Raw genomic sequence first — 18636 nt, forward strand, 5'->3', positions numbered from 1 at the left:
GTCTGTCTATAGAGCGTATTACAGAATGCGTGAATCAAGAAGCGAAAAAAAAACACCAAACCAAACGATTAGTGCAAAGAAAACGTGATAGAATAATTTTTAGGAACTTTCCATGTTAAAAATTTGAGGGAAAATGTCATATTGAGGTACGTGATATAGCAACAGACTCGGAGTTATGGATGAATGAAGCGCAAACACCTGCAAGGGCATCCCCAACAAAGATATGAAAAATTTAATAATATCATTATACGTTTTTGCAGGAAACAGCTCGTGTTACAGCAGAAAAGTCTCGTTTTCTACGATATTCTTTTAAAAAGACGAGCTTGCAAGATTTGCAGTACCTCATTTATGTCAGTAAGAGAAATGTCCCGGAAAAAGAAGCTATAAGCGAAAATGAAGCAGTTGCGAATGAAGAAAGAATTAGAAGGAAGAACTAAAGAGGGAAGGATTAAAGGATTAATGTTCCACACACGTTTAGTACGATATATATTAAGCAAATATACCATAAAGGATAAGTTTGAAGCACTTAGCGCTGATCTATCGATTTATCTTCCTCACATTTTATATGCAGGACAGGCAAAGAAGATGTTTGAATAGTAAGGCTACCATTCGGATAAACTCAAGTATTAATGGCTGCAACTCGCTGCTTCCAAAAAATGTTAGCGGCATTTGTAGGAATTCATGACATTTCACCTGCTAATTGACATATTTTGACTCAAAAGCAGCATATCACGCATCTGACGTAGTGAGCGAATCCTAGAAAAAGGCTAGAGATGGGGTTGTATATCGTGGGATCTGGGATGACATTCGTCGCTTTTCCATAACCTGCGAAACTTGGCGTTTCCCTATGGACAGCGAGTGGCTCGAGAACCTCAGTCCGGCAATGTCCGGCAGCTCATTTGAACGAAACAGAAAGTTGTTACAAAAGATTCCACTCTCCCTCAAGGTATTTGGTCTATTTCGGTCGGGCATCGGCAGCAGCCCGGACCACAAATTTTTTTTCTAGTATCTGTGTAACTTCTGCCATATGAGTGCAGTTTACATAGCAGCTACATGCGTCTTTCAACAAAAAAAAAACCACAAAAGTATGTAATTTGAAAGAAAACCTTACGATAGATGGAACTCAATTAGTGCTACCAGTTAGTAGTTAGTGTATGAGTAAAATGAACAATCCTTTTCAATCTAACCTAATGATAAGTTGGAACAACATCTAATATTGTTCTTCGTGATGTTGGTTTAAGAACGGCACTACGAAGGAGAGAAGAGAATCAAAAATAACGGATCTGGGATTTCAGCTCTACTAAACATACAAAAGTGCAAGATATGAGTAGAAGACTTGGATACGTTCTGAACAGATTACGGAGTGAACATTGTCCGAAAATAAAATTCAGTTGGAACGAGCTGCAGTCTGCACGAGTTTCGCTGAAAGTGCGTTCATCACTGACAGCGAGAAAAAAGTGCTAACAAAAAAGATAGACTAGACATATACTTCGCACCGAATTTGCTCGTCTAGAGAGATACGGGTTCCAAAGGCAAAGGGATGATAGAGCGTATGTCACACAGAGGAAGAAACGTGATTTTTAGAGCGAAGGAATGATATAGATATAGATATATATATATATATATATACAGATATAGATATAGATATATTAAGCAAATATACCATAAAGGATAAGTTTGAAGCACTTAGCGTTGATCTATCGATTTATCCTCCTCACATTTTATATGCAGGACAAGCAAAGAAGATGTTTGAATACTAAGGCTACCATTCGGATAAACTCAAGTATTAATGGCTGCAACTCGCTGCTTCCAAAAAATGTTAGCGGCATTTGTAGGAATTCATGACATTTCACCTGCTAATTGACATATTTTGACTCAAAAGCAGCATATCACGCATCTGACGTAGTGAGCGAATCCTAGAAAAAGGCTAGAGATGGGGTTGTAGATCGTGGGATCTGGGATGACATTCGTCGCTTTTCCATAACCTGCGAAACTTGGCGTTTCCCCATGGACACCGAGAACCTCAGTCCGGCAATGTCCGGCAGCTCATTTGAACGAAACAGAAAGTTGTTACAAAAGATTCCACTCTCCCTCACTCCCTCAAGGTATTTGGTCTATTTCGGTCGGGCTTCGGCAGCAGCCTGGACGACAACATCTTTTTTTTACTATCTGTGTAACTTCTGCCATATAAGTGCAGTTTACATAGCAGCTACATGCGTCTTTCAACAAAAAAAACCCACAAAAGTATGTAATTTGAAAGAAAACCTCACGATAGATGGAACTCAATTAGTGCTACCAGTTAGTAGTTAGTGTATGAGTAAAATGAACAATCCTTTTCAATCTAACCAAATGATAAGTTGGAACAACATCCTAATATTGTTCTTCGTGATGTTGGTTTAAGAACGGCACTACGAATGAGAGAAGAGAATCAAAAAGAACGGATCTGGGATTTCAGCTCTACTAAGCATACAAAAGTGCAAGATATGAGTAGAAAACTTGGATACGTTCTGAACAGATTACGGAGTGAACATTGTCCGAAAATAAAATTCAGTTGGAACGAGCTGCAGTCTGCACGAGTTTCGCTGAAAGTGCGTTCATCACTGACAGCGAGAAAAAAAGTGCTAACAAAAAAGATAGACTAGACATATACTTCGCACCGAATTTGCTCGTCTAGAGAGATACGGGTTCCAAAGGCAAAGGGATGATAGAGCGTATGCCACACAGAGGAAGAAACGTGATTTTTAGAGCGAAGGAATGTTCGCCGTTCTCTTGAAGCGAGGTTATGCGCACAATACTTACTTGGATACTTAGAAGGCCAGTCTTGACTGAACGTGCGGGCTCCAGCACCTTTTGTAACCGTTTCGTTCACCCGCCATCGTCATCCAACATGTTCTCAACTTTCGTGGTTGACGTTGACAAAGTCCTTGAGCCGTATGCAGCTGAGCTCTCAGCTGGTCCATCCGTGAGACGAATAAATCACCCCATCTCGCTGGTGATGATTTTCCAACAATTCCTCGGTGGTTTTCTAAATTCTTTCCAATTTTGTCGTGCGCAGCTTCGAGGCACGTTCCACACAGGCTCGCAGTCCTCTTCCGTAGGTCGTAGTTCACGCTTGGGTCCTCCTCGATGTGTCGATCACCTTTGGACAAAAAGTCTTCGACTATGCAATCGTCGTATACGACTTCTTCCCTCCTTCGTTGCCGATAAAAGATGTTCTTTTTCATCGAGTGGCTAACTAGTATTTTCGCACGAAGAAAACCGCTGATCACTACAAAAAGATGGTACTGCCGATATGTCAAGTAGACACAACCTCCGATTTGTGAGCATGTGGTCGATCTCCACACGAGTCGCGCCATTGGGAGATTCGGGAGATTCCCATATCCACCGACGTAGATCTTTCTTCATGGAAAGAAAATTCACATGAAAGAGGTGTGTGGCGGACAACTGTCGTTTTCATTCCGGTCCCTCAGGCCAAATTTTCAGATCCTTTATTCCTCTTCTGCGACCTTTCCTAGTTTTGCGACAACAAATTCGTAGGAAATTTCATTGCAGATCACTTCCTCCAGCTCCCCATAAAACGTGTTCAGTTCAGATTCTTCAGTTGCCGATGTTGGTAGACCACTTGATGATGTTAATGCGTTTTCAGTGCAGAGGGCAGAGGCAAAGAATGTCTAGATGAAGTGACAGGATCTCGTTAGAATCGGCAAGACGACAGATCGGTGCACAATAAAACCAACACCGCCTACGTTTCGCGACGGAACGATCTCTCCACGAATAATAAGTGTACCGTCGATCATCTGTCGTATGTCGCTTTTTCTGCCCTCTCTAGCAGAGCAATCACGTAGAGTTTTACGCGCTCTGCAGCTCTGAGAAGCATGCAGAACAGTGTCTGTGGACATTGTTTTCGCGGTGTAGGTATATAGTGGTACATAATCTGGGACAGTTTCCATGGCAGGTCGTGCATGTGTCGCCTTGGTTCAGGATCAAAAACGTCATAAGAAAACTGATATTTGGTCGCCTCTCACCGGTCGCAATACCGTCCGATGTCTAGGACGGCAGGGACGTGTGCCTTGTGCAGGATGCTGAGGCAAGGTGTATGCTGGAGCGCCAGATATACTTTTCCCCATACTAAGCAGCCCTGCCATGGTGAGCTTAGCTTTCACCACAGGTCATCGCCAACCTACATGGATCAGAGAGGCACTTTGCGACATTTTTCCAGGACGGTGGTGAATCCTAGCAGTGGTTTATTCCTAGGTGGGCTCCCGATTCCGAGAACTCTCAATGTCGGTGGTGTCGAACTCGTTCTCAGCTTGAGAGACCTCGCTGGAAGATGTACTTACGCTGTGCATCACAGTTCAACGTCCAGAGCCATCTCCACGCCACTTTGATTCAGTAAACCGTTGTGGAGACATGCACATTAACAATATAAGAAATGGTCATTTGTAATTGACGAAGAGGCGGTGGGGGTTCACTTTGGTAGAGAACAGCCAAAATAAGCATTCGTTAATAACAAGAGCAAGCTCACTAGTTACGAGAACGCATTTGTTCTTGTAAGCGTATTCGTAAAGTGCAACAAGATAACGGATGATGTTTCTAGTATTAATCAATCCGCTTGGGACAAGTTTTGCGAATGCATGTCTAGGCTACAAGATGACTTGCGGGGGCTAGCTGATTTATCAACTCAGTGCTTTTATCTTCGCAGACAGACCTACCACGTCATCGACCACGAAGGAATTAAAGGCTAGGCTAGGACGGATTCGAACCTCCGATCATGCAGCTGCAGCAAGGACCTATGTTACTTCTGTGTGCAGTCCCAGGATAGTTATACGCTTGCTTTTTGTTAGCAGTTTTCAGTTTGCCTCAGGCAAAAGGATAAATTTAAAGCTGAGTTCAAACAACAACTTCTATGGCTTCTTGAAATAACTGGTCACAAATTAATGAATGAACAAAATCCAACGTCGGGAACATAGAGAGTTAATAGAGTCTAGCGAGAAAACATCTTTTGCTGCAGTCATTTGATGGTGAGAAAATGTAATTCTGTGGACAACGATAAGAGTTTTCGTTTTTTCGGGTTTTCGGCGAATTTCCGACTATAGATCCTAACACAAGATTCATCGAGCCCGGATTTTCATAATTACATACGAGATCCCTGTCGCTCACCGCAACACTACACTAATCATCTTTGGTTCCGATTTCAAAGACTACGTTTAATAGTTTTTTTAATATTCGTGAAATTGTAAAAAGTGTTACTGTTACGCGGGTTGTTGTTAAGTGAAAAAAGTAAGGAGAAGGTCAGGTTTTATCTTTTCTTCCCTTGTTTTTTTTATAATAAAAACTTGAGTAAAATCACTCAAATTTCTCGTGATCAGCTTCTTGGAGACAAAAAATATTAATAGTTTCTGCCGTGGATCCGATAACATCTATCTGACCCTATATTCTGATACTCCCCTACAATTATTTCATTCTCATTTATTGCACTCATCAGCTCGATGACATTTTGGCTATTGACGTCACAACCAGCAGAACCTTATTATCCACTACATGACGTACGTAAGTCCTAATTCTAGAACACAAAAAAATGAAGTCCCTTCACATGGAATAAGCATGATGTCAATGAATTCTGCAGCAAGAAACAAGAATCGAGTAGTGGCATGGGCGATCGATATCGAAACTTTATCTACTCTCGTTATTATTTCGTTACTTCATGTACAAGCTTGGAGCTATCCATCTTACCAAGCTATACGCGTTTCTTATTACAACACTCATCATTAAATGCCATAAAAAATATAAATTTGTGGATTTGGTTCATGTTTTCTTGTTGTGTGAACGAGTTTTTGGATAAAACCTTCTTTTGTCGCTTAGCTTTCGAAAACTTCGTCTTTATTAAAGGTCGGAAAGTGGCTCGAGGTTTTTTTTTGAAGCTATGCACATCCCATCGTACCCTTTTGATGAAGATGATGTTATCGAAAAGCCAGACCAACAATAAACCCTCACCAAAAGGCATCCTGGACTGGACCTTCTCGTTGGCACAAGAAGGTCCAGTCCAGGATGCCTAAGATGCAAGAGGAGGCGACATGGAGATTAATGTGTCACTTGATTAAAACGATTCAAAAACTTTGCCGCCTTAATCATTTGCGAAAGTTCGAAATGATTCTCTGTTATTTGAAAGGTAAAGATTCTCATTTATTACAATATTACATACAAATTAATATTTACTGAGTTTAAAACAAAACCCGTTCAAATAAAATAAGACTTGAATAGATGTACTAACAGTTACAGGTCCCAATGTTCAGACCTGCCACAGACCTAGATGGAGATAAAGTTTGAGCAAAACTGCGTAAAATAACTCTATTTACATCATGAATTGTTATAGTTCGTTTCTAGACCAATCAACATTGTGCTAGATCAATAATTCTGGAATAATACGTTTTTCAACTGATTCTTCCAATAATTCAAAATTCTGCTTTGTTTTTGTCACAGTGTTTCTCTTCTTTTTTGCGCAAATTTCTAATAAATGTGACTAAACATATAAATTTTTTTAAAAAATGCGTAACGCTCAACGTTATGCTAGATTTTCTCATTATATTGCACTTCGCCATATCTTATTTCCATGATGTAGCAAAGGCTAAAATATTCGTTTAATTATTATTTATTCATGCTAAAGGCGCACAATTTTCTTTTTTTAAGAATGAAGCATGGAGAGAAACATTTCGAGTTCTTATTCAACAGAATGCCATGGAACGTAAGAAGTAAGAAGTCGTTTCTCCTGATTTTTTTCTTGGAACATCACTCCAAAGTATCTAAAATATGTAGCTATGTTTCTACTGCATTAGAGGAAGGACCTTCAGACGGATATATTTGCGATATAAGAATTAATAGAATTAAAATACGCTTCGTCCAAATTTGCTGAGACATAAATTGCTTGATGAAGAAATGAAAAACGCGAAATTTCCACACATATTTATGCGAAGATTACTTTGTAGAGAAACCATCAATCAACCAAAAATCTTACACGTTTTCCGTCAGAGGGTCCCATAGTTACGAGGGTGGAGAAGCTGTTTTGAAACTGTTGGTTATCCGATTGTTGGATAGGATAATTTCAGTTTCAAGAAAACTGACACAACAAGAGAATAAAGATAAAAGGAAAGAAAATGAAGAGAAAGCGGATAAATAACTAATTTCTATCACTACTCTTATTTGTTGTGGGCAGGTGTAGTGTAATCTGTACAAGGTTCCACTGGGACTCCATGATTAAAGGCATCACTTCACGAATCTGAGGTGGTACGGATTTCAGGTGGAGTACTCGTATACGGGATAGTAGATTATGGAGAGGGGGTGGATCCGTCCATTTCTTCCTAATTGCCGTAAAAACGGCCCAGAAGATACGCCTTCGGGCGTTCTGGCGCACTGTTTTCTACAAGGAGTTCGACTGGAGCGCGCCAGCTTTGTGCGGCGCCGCATCTTCCGAGCCGTTTTTTACGGCAATTAGGAAGAAATGGACGGAATCAGCCTCCTCTCCGTAATCTACAATCCCGTATACGAATACTTCACTCGTACCACCTCAGATTCGTGGGATGATGCCTTTAATGGATGGTTCCAAACCGTCCTATTACCAATCATGAATCTCATCACGTCGGGATCGGTAATTTGGTACCAGACGTGTCCGGGAGGATAAAAATACTGACTTGATACATCGGCTAGCCCCCGCATACCATTGTACACGTGCTAGACAGGCGTTCATAAACCTCAAACGATTCTGAATTGAAATGAACGCGTTGGCAGATTGATTATCGCCGGACAATTTCCCCTTTTATCCCTCATTTTTTGCTTCTCATGGGTTAAAGCTCTAACAAATGCGAGGACATCGGGGATCTCTGCAATCCAAAGAGGGATAATGCAACAATTGGGTGATCCGAAGTGTTGAAATGCTAGTCAATGGTGTAGGTCTGTTAGGATCGTATTATCCTAATGAGTTGTATGAACAATGAATCAAGTACTGAATGATGTGAGATTAATTTCTACAGTTTCGACGTTTTCTGCGACTTCTGTTCTAGTGTTTAGCTAACGAATCGTTACCGGTAATTGATTACCGCAATGGTCAAGTTGAATAGAGTCATCCAAGCCATTTATACGGGATACGCAATGTTCCGAATCATTAAACAAGACATTGAACTGAGAGTTTCAAGCGAATCGAAGTCTACATTTAGACTCGACGGCACCAATTTTCCTTGATTCTACCAATCCAAAGTTTGCTGTGGCAAGATAATTGGGGAAAAGAATGCTAAGAATACGAATGTGAAACTGAAGAAAGGACAAGCAGTGATTTTCATACGGAAGAAAAAAAGCGAGCTAAAACTGCGTGGATAGAAATCCTTGAAAATTCCCTGGATCAGCATCAAAAAAGAGAAAAGTGAATGATATTGTGTTGATCAGTTAAAGAGGATATTCCGTCATCATTGAATATAGTCGGGTCAAAACGACATGAATCACGAGTGTAGTTGCGGTGCATTTGCGTATGCGCTCGAAACGGCGCGGTGTAAACAGCAATTGGGACCGAGGTGGGACCGTCGCAAACTGCAGCGATGGGTGGTGCCAGCAAGAGTTTCACCACACTCCTAACACCAGGAGAAGGCGCATGCGCAATTGCGCACGTGCTTCATGTCGTGTTGACCCTTCTGCACATTTGGATACACTAAAAACAACAGATGAAGTTATAGTGGGGTGAAAACGACGTGAAGCACAGACACCTGCGTAAGCGGCTGCGCTCAGAAGCGGCGCGGTGGAAACAGCGGTTGGAATCGAGGTGGGCCCATGGCGAATTGCACAGATGGGTGGCGGTAGAGAGGATCCCTACGCAATCCCAACTGCTACGCTCCACCGCGCCGCTTCGAGCGCAACCTTTTACGCAACTGTCCGTGCTTCAGGCCTCTTTGATCCAACTATAATTCATTCAGCAAGATAGCAGCCGTTCATTACCGTGTAGCGGAATTTTGGTACCCGTTAGGAAATCACTCGAGAGACCTGTTGGAAAGAGTGGAAGCCGACAATTTCCGTAAACAATTCAGCAATTCATCAACGAAAATGGACATCACTTGCCTAGTGGAATTTTTCTTTAACAATTATTATGAAATGCTATGAGCTCACATGTGTTGTTCTGCCTATAAGTATTTTTAAGCAAAAACTAACGATTTTATTATTACGTCAAAGCGTTCCCGAGCCCAACAGTGAACTGAGCCACAGGTGAAATACATTGTTCATGGTAAAATTGTAGGGAAATTAATTTGCTATATTCCTATACATCTATATATTTTTCTACATTAATTACTTCATTATATCCGTTCTGGAGAGCGATTTTCACATATAATGTGAATCTGAGTTATAGTAATTTGTGTTACGAAAAAGTGCGTAGAAAAAAAATGAAAAAGGATTCAAAAAACCGTTTTTTCGGGCGACGGTAACATCTAGGAATACGTGATCGTTTTTATAAGGACAGTTGGTAGTATTGTAGAACAAGCGATAGAAAAAAGAGGAAAAAAGACATAGAGGAAACAAAAAAAAGTGAGAAACAAAGCAAATATTAAGGAGTCAAAGAGAGGAGTAGAAGCGAGAAAGCAGCCATAGAAAGAAAGAAGAAAAGACTTGATACCAGTATCTTTGTGGTCGTTATTGTTCATAATAACATCTCCACCGATGTAATGAGGAACTTAAGGGATACCACACTTCAGATATTTGACTGGCAATCCTGGAAATAAGAGCGGATCGGTGGCGAGTTCGTGTGAAAGTACAACTAATGAATGGATACGGCGATGACATTTAAAAACGAGAAAAACAGTGGAATGGGAACGCATAATTTTACGACATTGATTAGTTTCGTGGGCGTTAGTGTTGAATTATTCGAATATGAGGATGTTAAGTTGATGACGTGATTCTGTGGCGCATTTCTCGTTATTAGCCGATTCATTAACGATACTTTGTGGAGGGTTGACACCGCTTCGGAGTCCCGTTGATGATTAGCACTGATTGTGACGATATGTAGTTCAATCATGGTGTACCAGGGATTTACGGGCCACGCTAAAATCCTAGAATTATCGCTCCTCTTATCTTAAAATCTGGTCCCCTAGTTCGTAGCTTCGTAGCCGCTACTAATTAAGAAAATAACTGCTTTTTGTAAAAGTTTTTCGAAGTTAAAAATAAACTAGGTAGAGAGAATTCTTAGTCCAGCAAAATGAACTTAGTCACGGAGAAAACCCCGTGTTATGTCCTTTTTTCCGTTTTCTGGCGAAAGTGGCTACTACACACATTGGAATTGAAATGAAGAAAGTGGTGGACGATGGCAAGAGGTTTGCTTTTGCTTTCGAAGCGCCACACTTCAAGCTGGATGAGTTGTAAATTCATTTCGAGCTGAGAGAGTGGGTGAGGAGAGAAACGAGAACAATTTCACAGAAAAGTCTTCCAAATGTGTGTTTCCGGATGGCTGCCGTTCGAATGCCGTCACCATAAAGCTTACTAACATCAGCCACGTTTCGTTTTCGAAGCTAACAAGATAGAGAAAAAGAATTATAAGGCAGAAAGGTAAGAAAAATAATAGTAGAATAGAAAAACAGTTTCACAAAGAACTCTTTCAGTCATCGGTGCTCCGGAGACAAAGCAAGAAGACTGGACTACAATTTGTACCTTTCTTAAAGGCATCACTCCACGAATCTAAGGTGGTGCGGATTTCAGGTGGAGTATTCGTATACGGGATAGTAGATTATGGAGAGAGGTGTGGTTCCGTCCATTTCTTCCTAATTGCCGTAAAAACCGGTCCGGAAGATGCGGCGCTCCAATCGAACTCCCAGTGCGCCGGAAGGCTCGAAGCTGTATCTTCCGGGCCGTTTTTTACGGCAATTAAGAAGAAATGAACGGAATCACCCTCCTCCCCCATAACCCCGTACACGAATAATCCACCGGAAATCCGTACCACTCCAGATTCGTGTAGGATTTCCTTTAACAGACTTATCACCAGATACGAAGACCTTCTGTCCTAAAAGTGGGCTTATATTTGCTTTTGCTGCTACACTTATGTTTTTATTATCCAGCAGTTTTCATTGGACATGAAAACCAATTATTTTGAAAATGACACGGGAAATTTGAGAAGCATTTGGTTGATGATAGCAATCAGCATAGGATCGGCCTCTAACCGATCATTTCAGCACAGGAATGATTCCAGCTATAACCGGCAGTTAAAGAAATTGAATGCAAAAAAGGAAAATAGTTGATTCAGATCTCTCCTGTACGTTACAAAACTGATTTAAAAAAAACACTAAACACTACAATCTATGAGGAGTGGAAAAATTTGATTTTGCTTGAATTTTGGCTCTGTGCTCCAATTAACACTTAGAAGAAACCTTTGTGAATCATCCAAAGAAAAAAAAACTCTTTATGGTTCCAACATGGATCCATAAAGAAATGTCGTCAGCGTACGAATTACGGAAGCTGGGATGACGTCAGCCTGGCGAACGGGCGGCCACTGCCACAAACGGAATTCATAAAACGTTGAAATGATTTTGGATGGTTGGGAGGACGTGGCTGCTGTTGCGAAACGCAGCGCTTCGGGATGATCAGTGTACGATTGGAAGCGGTCGATGAGAATTTCTGCAATAAATGAACGGAGGGAGATGATTAGATGAGTCCAACGAACATGAGGCACCCGCTGCTTTCCTTATTAGATGCTTGGAATATTTGAACGAGGGTTTGTTGGTAGATGTTCATCACAAACTCATGACACACCGTTTCCATATGATATATGGAAAAGTAAATAGACAAAACTTGGAGAAAATGTAGTTGGGTGAGGGAGAGGGGACTGTGAACGGCCTCAACTTCTTCCTAGGGAACTCCTGATGATTTGGGTATTTACTTCCAGAAATAAGAGCGCGGTTGAGTGCACCCACAACCCTTCCAAACAGCTACACTTTAACCCAAAAGTGAACATATTGTATATTCAAATACTTATGTATTGACAGTATAACTGTTTTTCGTTATAGAATCCTCGCGAGGAACCAATTCTAGTTTTTCGCATAATTTGACTGCAACTACAGACGAAATCAAAACACTGACTTGTTTTGGGAGGAAGAGAGGAGCGAGAGGGAATAATTATGGACATGGGTCTGCGACAATAAACAAATGTTGGAAGTAAACTATGACATCAATAGAAATGAAAGCGTGTAGATTTGAAAGTAGCTCACGTCTTGTTTCGGCTACACATCCAGCCACGTGATCCGTCTCGATACGCCTATTTGGAAAGAGGAAAAGAGGCTCCCGAAAATACTCGAACTTCGTCGCAGGACCTGAGCATTTGATCTTCTACGTGAGGTTTCCGAGCATAATGCGACCACCTTTCGCGAAAGCGATTTGCACACCGGCGGTCCTGTCCAGAACCGCAGTGGGTCCTGGACATTGGAGATGTCTTTCTCGTTCCATCCCACGTTACCATGCGACTAGCCGTCGTATTAAAAGACGTAAATTTAAGAGCGATGGAAAAGCGCAATATAAAAAAACAATTCCTCTAGAGTACTCATTGAATAACGGCGTAATGGTATGAAAAGCCCTGGGGGAAATTTCCTCCAGAAAAATTAGTAGGATACGATAGTTAACGCATCAGAAGGAGATCCTATTTGCTATGGTCGAAGACAACATTGATTTGATTTGAGTAGATTTGAAAGGCAGTAAAGTTGTTCACCGAACAAAAATCATGGAACTACATCCGAAAGAGTCAGGGGAAACTTGTGAGAACGAAGGGAAATCTAGGGATGGATGAAGTGCTTTTTTTTCCCAAGTGCGTCAAGCTCTTCTAGAAACTGCTCATATCCGAGCATTTATCGTCAGGATATCTCATTTTCTGAAAGTGCAGCTATTAGAGCACAGATTGTTTGCTCATCAAGATTGCATTTTTTTGAAGCGATGAGCTTATGAAGATGGATATGAGGCTATCCTAGAATGTACTGCTTGATTTCGTAGCGCTTCCATTAAAAGTCAAGAATATAACAATCTATAAGAGAAGATAGTAAAAGAAGAATATATAAACACAAGAATATAATATAAGACAGCAATATCTATTTATTTAATTAATTAATTATGTGAAAACACAATAGTTTTGCCACAAAACAGAAACAATAAAGAACAGAGCTCATTAAAATTTCGCACAAGTTTTGTGCAGTAAAGTTATAAGAATATAAGAACAATATAAGAATGCAAACTTCCTTAAAAAAAACATTTCTTCTCCAGAGGATATCGTATTATTTATCTTTTGTAGGACGGACTCGATCTGAACTGTATTTTCAACAAAATATAGGAAGGAAGTGTCTGGAGAAGCGCTCCTTCCATCTGTTTCCCCACGTCTAAATCCGAAGGAATTGGCGACGAGCTACAGTTTCGAGTCTTTGAGCTTGCTCAATAAACGTTTTCAAAACGCGAGGGATCGTTGAAATTTTTCGCTTTGGATGACTTCGTATAATTATATTCGTAAAAGGAGACACATAATGGAGAGTGTTCCTAAAAATAGATATATAGATAGAATGGAGGATTTTGAAGTAGCATTAGGAAAATTTTCGTGCCATCCAATCTGATTTCAAAACCACCCTCTGATACACGTTATCCTTTTTTCTCTTTGATAAGTGTTGTCATCTCGTAAATTATTATCAGTAAAAACAAAAATAAAATTAATGGGCGGGTGTAGTGTAGTGGTTAAACGTTCCGTTCCTCTTCCTGCACAATCGATCGGAGGTTCGAATCCGCCCTAATGCTTACCAAGCCTTTCATTTTTCCGAGGCCGATAAATTGGTACCAGGCCAATCTGAGAGGATAAAAACACTGACTTGACACATCGGCTAGCCACCGCAAGTCATTGTAGAGGACAGCTACACGCTCGTGAACCTCAAACGATTCTGAATTGAAGTGAACGTGAGGGCGCATCCGAAGCGGATTGATTAACACCAGACAGTTTATCCTAACAACAAAAATGTAAAATTGAGTATAAAAGCTTTGCAAAGCTGTGAATCATTTGAGTATTACTGCAGTAGAGCTGTCCAGCTTTTTTCTGTCCGAATAAAAATTATTTTGCAACATTTTATTCGTTGTTTTTTCACCAGCACATCTCCATGTGTTTGCAAAAATTGATCGAAACAATTGAGATTTCAAAACAAGTTCGGTATCAGTTTTTTCTTCCTTTCATGAGAGCAAATTTCTTCCGAAGTTTTAATTTGTACAATACATATAGCATCCGGCTATTGACTCCAGGAAAAGTCCGCCAAACGATACCACTGCATAGGTGCGGCAACTCGAATTATATTGTTCTCTGTTGTGTTTCGCTGGGTTCTCATGATTATCACATACAATTTTTAAGGGAATACGCTCGTATTTTCGAGAGCATAGGAGTGGAAATAATTTCTAAACACCAAAAAAGTTTCACTAACGTAAAAAGAAGTGAGAAATAGTTTAGACTCAGACGGTAGATATTCCGGATAAATTCTACGACAATGTAATCGCAGGCTGAAAAATTGCAACACTTGCTTTATTTAGTAATTCTTTTTTTAGATTTCATTTTAATAAAAACAATAATTCTAGCAGTAATTGATTAATTGATTACGGCGTGAAAATCCAATGAGGAGAGATAGCCGTTTATATTTTATCCGAAGCAGTATGAGCAGAAGAAAAACGCGAATTGGTAATAGCAATGAGACAGGAAATATTAAATGCGCTAGTTCTGTTCAGGAAATCATCCGAAAATAACCATAAGCGGCGTGGAGCACCCAAAAAGCTAATAAGGACCGTTCGATTAGGGGGTGTGGCGCATTTCGTGCGAGTAAAGTCGAGTGTGTACGAATAAACAACGCGATCTCGTTTCAGCGGCTATTCTCGATAAGAAAAACGGATTTCCTTACAGAACGGAGCTCGATGAATGTGGGACAAAACGACATACACGGCATGGCACGGCTGAAAGCATAAGCATCAACCGTCAGAGTCGAATTGGTGTGGGCGGATGGAATGCGCCGGGCGGCAATAATCAAATTCCAAACTATACGCATCACTTACTGCTATGCCGATCCTTCACGGACGCGTTCAATAGTTGTTTATGCATGGAAGAACTGCCAACAATCGTTTAACGCATAAAATTGGACGTTTTTAGAATCTTATAGCTCGTAAACATATCGTTTTTGCATTCACAACAAAGCCAGAGGACACCATGTGTGCCACGCATTGCACACCTCACTCAACCGGCACCACATCAAATCCCCTTTTCAGGACCCATATGGATAACTTTTGGTCGTTGCTCTAGCCAAAGATAATTATCCCGCTCTTATTATGAGAATATGAAGACGACGTTTATGAGATTCAGTCCCCAGAGACAACAATTTCGTATGCGTTCTGCTCGCCGCCATGAAAGCGTAAGCTCTCGACTACTGTGAAACGATATTTGACTGAGAAAATTGTCATTTTAAGGTTTTTCGCTGATCTTTCTAGAACTTTGTCCTTTTCTTCCTATCCTTGTATGTCTTTTAAAGGTATGGTATCACGAAATTGGCATGGTACGGAAACTTCAGGGAAAACGAAGATTTCGGTTATAGATTACGGAAACGAGAGTGGCTTCGATCAATTCTCCTTAGTTGTCCTAAAAAACGCCGTGAGAACCGGATTAACTCCTACGAGATACGCTAGAACGCGCACCCTCATACACGCTCCCTTCGACAGCCTTTTTCAGTAGGTTTTACTCGACGGGTTAGTGATGAGACCTCATTTACCGCTGGCGCGTGCAAAAAGTAGATGCGTTTTCACGTACTTCGTAGAAATGTTTTTTTTTTGTTTTTTTTTTTCGTTTCGAAACGTTTCCCATGCCGTTTTTTAAAGACGATTAAAGAGAGGAGGGATGGGCTGGGCCCCGCTCATATTCGTAATCTACGCCCCGAACTTGTGTTTTCGATCAGGTTTCACACTACATGATTCGCTGATAGATGCTGCCTTTAGAAATATATTGATACGATGTTTTTGTGTAACGAAAAGGCAAAGAGCGGGAATCGGCGCGCCAAATGCAAAACAAGCTGAGTGGTAACTCTACCGTATCCACTTATTCAAATTTCTATTTATATTTTACCACAGCATACATACTTTTCATACATTTGTCATCCTAAATATCCTTAAAGGATTCTACACAAAAAAGTCCAAGTCATTGCCACTTGCCATTCAATAATGGAGGGTAGGCGTAGCGCAGTTGGTAAGAGATTCGATTGTCACTATCGATAGTCAATCAATATCAATAGTTCGAAGTTGCGCTAGTGCCAACCAAGCTTTTCATCTCTCCGAGGTCGATAAATTAGTAGCAGACTTGATTGGGAGGATAAAAACACTGACTTGAAACATTGTTTGTTCACAACAGGTCCTTACATAGGCTGGACATGCGTTTGTAACCTTCAAACGTTTCTTAATTGAAGGCGGTGGCGCATTCCAAGCGGATTGATTAAGGACAGCACAGCAGGAATCTGGGGTGGTACGGACTTCAGTTGGAGTATCCGTATGCGGGGTCGTAGATTATGGAGATCGGGGTGGTTCCGCTCATCTCTCCCTGAATCACTGCAAGCGGCCGGTCCCTGAATGCTGTTTAGTACGACGCTTTCTATTGCAGCGCGCCACCCTTGCACCTTACTGCCTATCGGGACAGTCCGAATTGATTTTCGACGAATCGCAAGGCGGAGGCGGCGCAAGGGGCGCAAGAGGTGGAGCGTTGCAGTAAGTGGCGTACAAAACAGCATTCTGGAGGTGGCTGTTTGCAGTGATTCAGAGAGAGATGAGCGGAACTACCCACGTCTCCATAACCTACGACCCGTATACGGATACTCCACCTGAAATCCGCACCACCTCAGATTCGTGGTATGCTTCCTTTAACGCCAGACACTTTATCCTTCAAACATTATTGTCACAAGTGAGCAGCAAGAAAAGACATATAAATAACGGAACAGCCATCTAAAAAAGGCAATAAATAGGCATGTATAGGGTTAACAGCCACATATAAGGTTTTTACATTTTTCTAAAATCTTCTAGTTCGACTACCTATCCATGCATTCAAGGAGAAAAATAGACGTTCACATAAAGAGTAAACAGTGAGGTTGGGTTGCCTTCATTCATTGATCAGTTGCATGAGTGGTCCAAGAATGCATCACAAATGCATCCTAGATCTTTCTAACGAATTCTTCGAAAACAAAAATCGCGGAGTGAGGATCACGCAACAGTAGGTTGCTAATTCCATGAAAAATAGGCACTTTGCTAGAATTTGCACTAATTCTTGAAGAGGGACTGGAAGAAATTCCAAATGTATCCTATTTAACTTAGGAAGTTAAAATTATTAAAGCAATAACAAGTCAAAGATTCAATAATAGTAAAATAAATAAGATTACAATGTTATACGATAAAAAAAAATAAATGATAGTAAAAAAAAGAAAAATCCAAGGGATTGGGATCGATAACCCCTCGTACCAGGGTCCCCCATATATGCTAGGAGAAGATCTTACAGTTCTTAGGAGGGGTATATTCGGATTAAGCTAATCAGAAATTTTTAGGGAAATCAGACTGGGAGAACTGTTAGGACGCTACCACCCTTCCGCACACATTTCTCGAATCCTTAATATTCAACCGTAGTCATTTTTTCTACGAGAAAAAAAAAACAAAAATTAGAAAAAAAGGACAGTGAAGAACACTAGTGAAGACGCTGCAAAAAGACTTCTACTTCAAGGAATTTATGCTTCTTAATAATGTAAGAGTCGGAGTTCATGGAATTTCTACCCCTCTTTTTTTTCTATAAAATTCAGGATGCCATGCAAATTTTATGTGGTATTGAATGATTTATAGCAGCAAAAGACACTGGTAATGAAAAAAACAACTTGCAACCTCCTGAAGAAGTAAATAATTGGTTTTCAAATCACGTTAACATTCCGCTTTTAGAATCAATAGTCGCGATTCAAGAACCCACCCTACCCATTATTAGATTATATATTATTTTATTATTCATTATCATTGTTTTTACAAATGAATAAACAAATATATAATTACTTATTGTTACATCACTATCATATACATGATTTTATTCCTTTTTCCTAATAACCACTAAATTTTACATAAAGTACGACAAAATCCCTAAATAAAGACGCCTGGAAGGTAGACCCTACGTTTTTACATGAGACTAGTCCTTTTTTTAACAAAAACTGAAATGCTAATCACAGAATGCGGCAAAAATGAATCAACGAGAAATGCGTCAAGGAATGAAGCTTTGCGGAATTGAAGCGTGTCATTAAAAGCGTCTAAAGCGTCAATTACGTAACATTGAGAAGAATTGACGTGACTGGAACGGGGAAAAGGCGTTTTTCTTTTCTTTATACGCCCCACAAGGTTTGGAATGACGGAATTGATAAAGAACAGTACGAGTAGAACTACCCACAGTAGTTTGTTGTTGTAGCCATTGAAAAAAAAAGAAAAAAGGAAAAAAAAAGACGCAATAGAAAAAAGTAACGCTGTTCTAGTAGAACATCATATATTGATCGAGATATTGTACAGTTACCCATCATAACCAGCATCACTTCTCTTTTATTCCTTCTTTGTTCTCCATTTTTCTCA

At 40.4% G+C, this 18636-nt stretch overlaps 1 protein-coding gene across 1 annotated transcript; it reads right to left on the minus strand.

The window, feature by feature from the left end:
• Window positions 1–2807: 2807 nt before the first annotated feature.
• Window positions 2808–3356, minus strand: RB195_011334 (uncharacterized protein; the record flags this gene model as incomplete). Its single annotated transcript, XM_064192695.1, has 1 exon — window positions 2808–3356. The coding sequence occupies one exon, from the start codon at window positions 3354–3356 to the stop codon at window positions 2808–2810; it is 549 nt and encodes a 182-aa protein (XP_064050278.1).
• Window positions 3357–18636: the final 15280 nt, after the last annotated feature.

The sequence above is a fragment of the Necator americanus genome, chromosome III, assembly GCF_031761385.1.
Source record: "Necator americanus strain Aroian chromosome III, whole genome shotgun sequence".
Taxonomy (NCBI): Eukaryota; Metazoa; Nematoda; class Chromadorea; order Rhabditida; family Ancylostomatidae; genus Necator; species Necator americanus.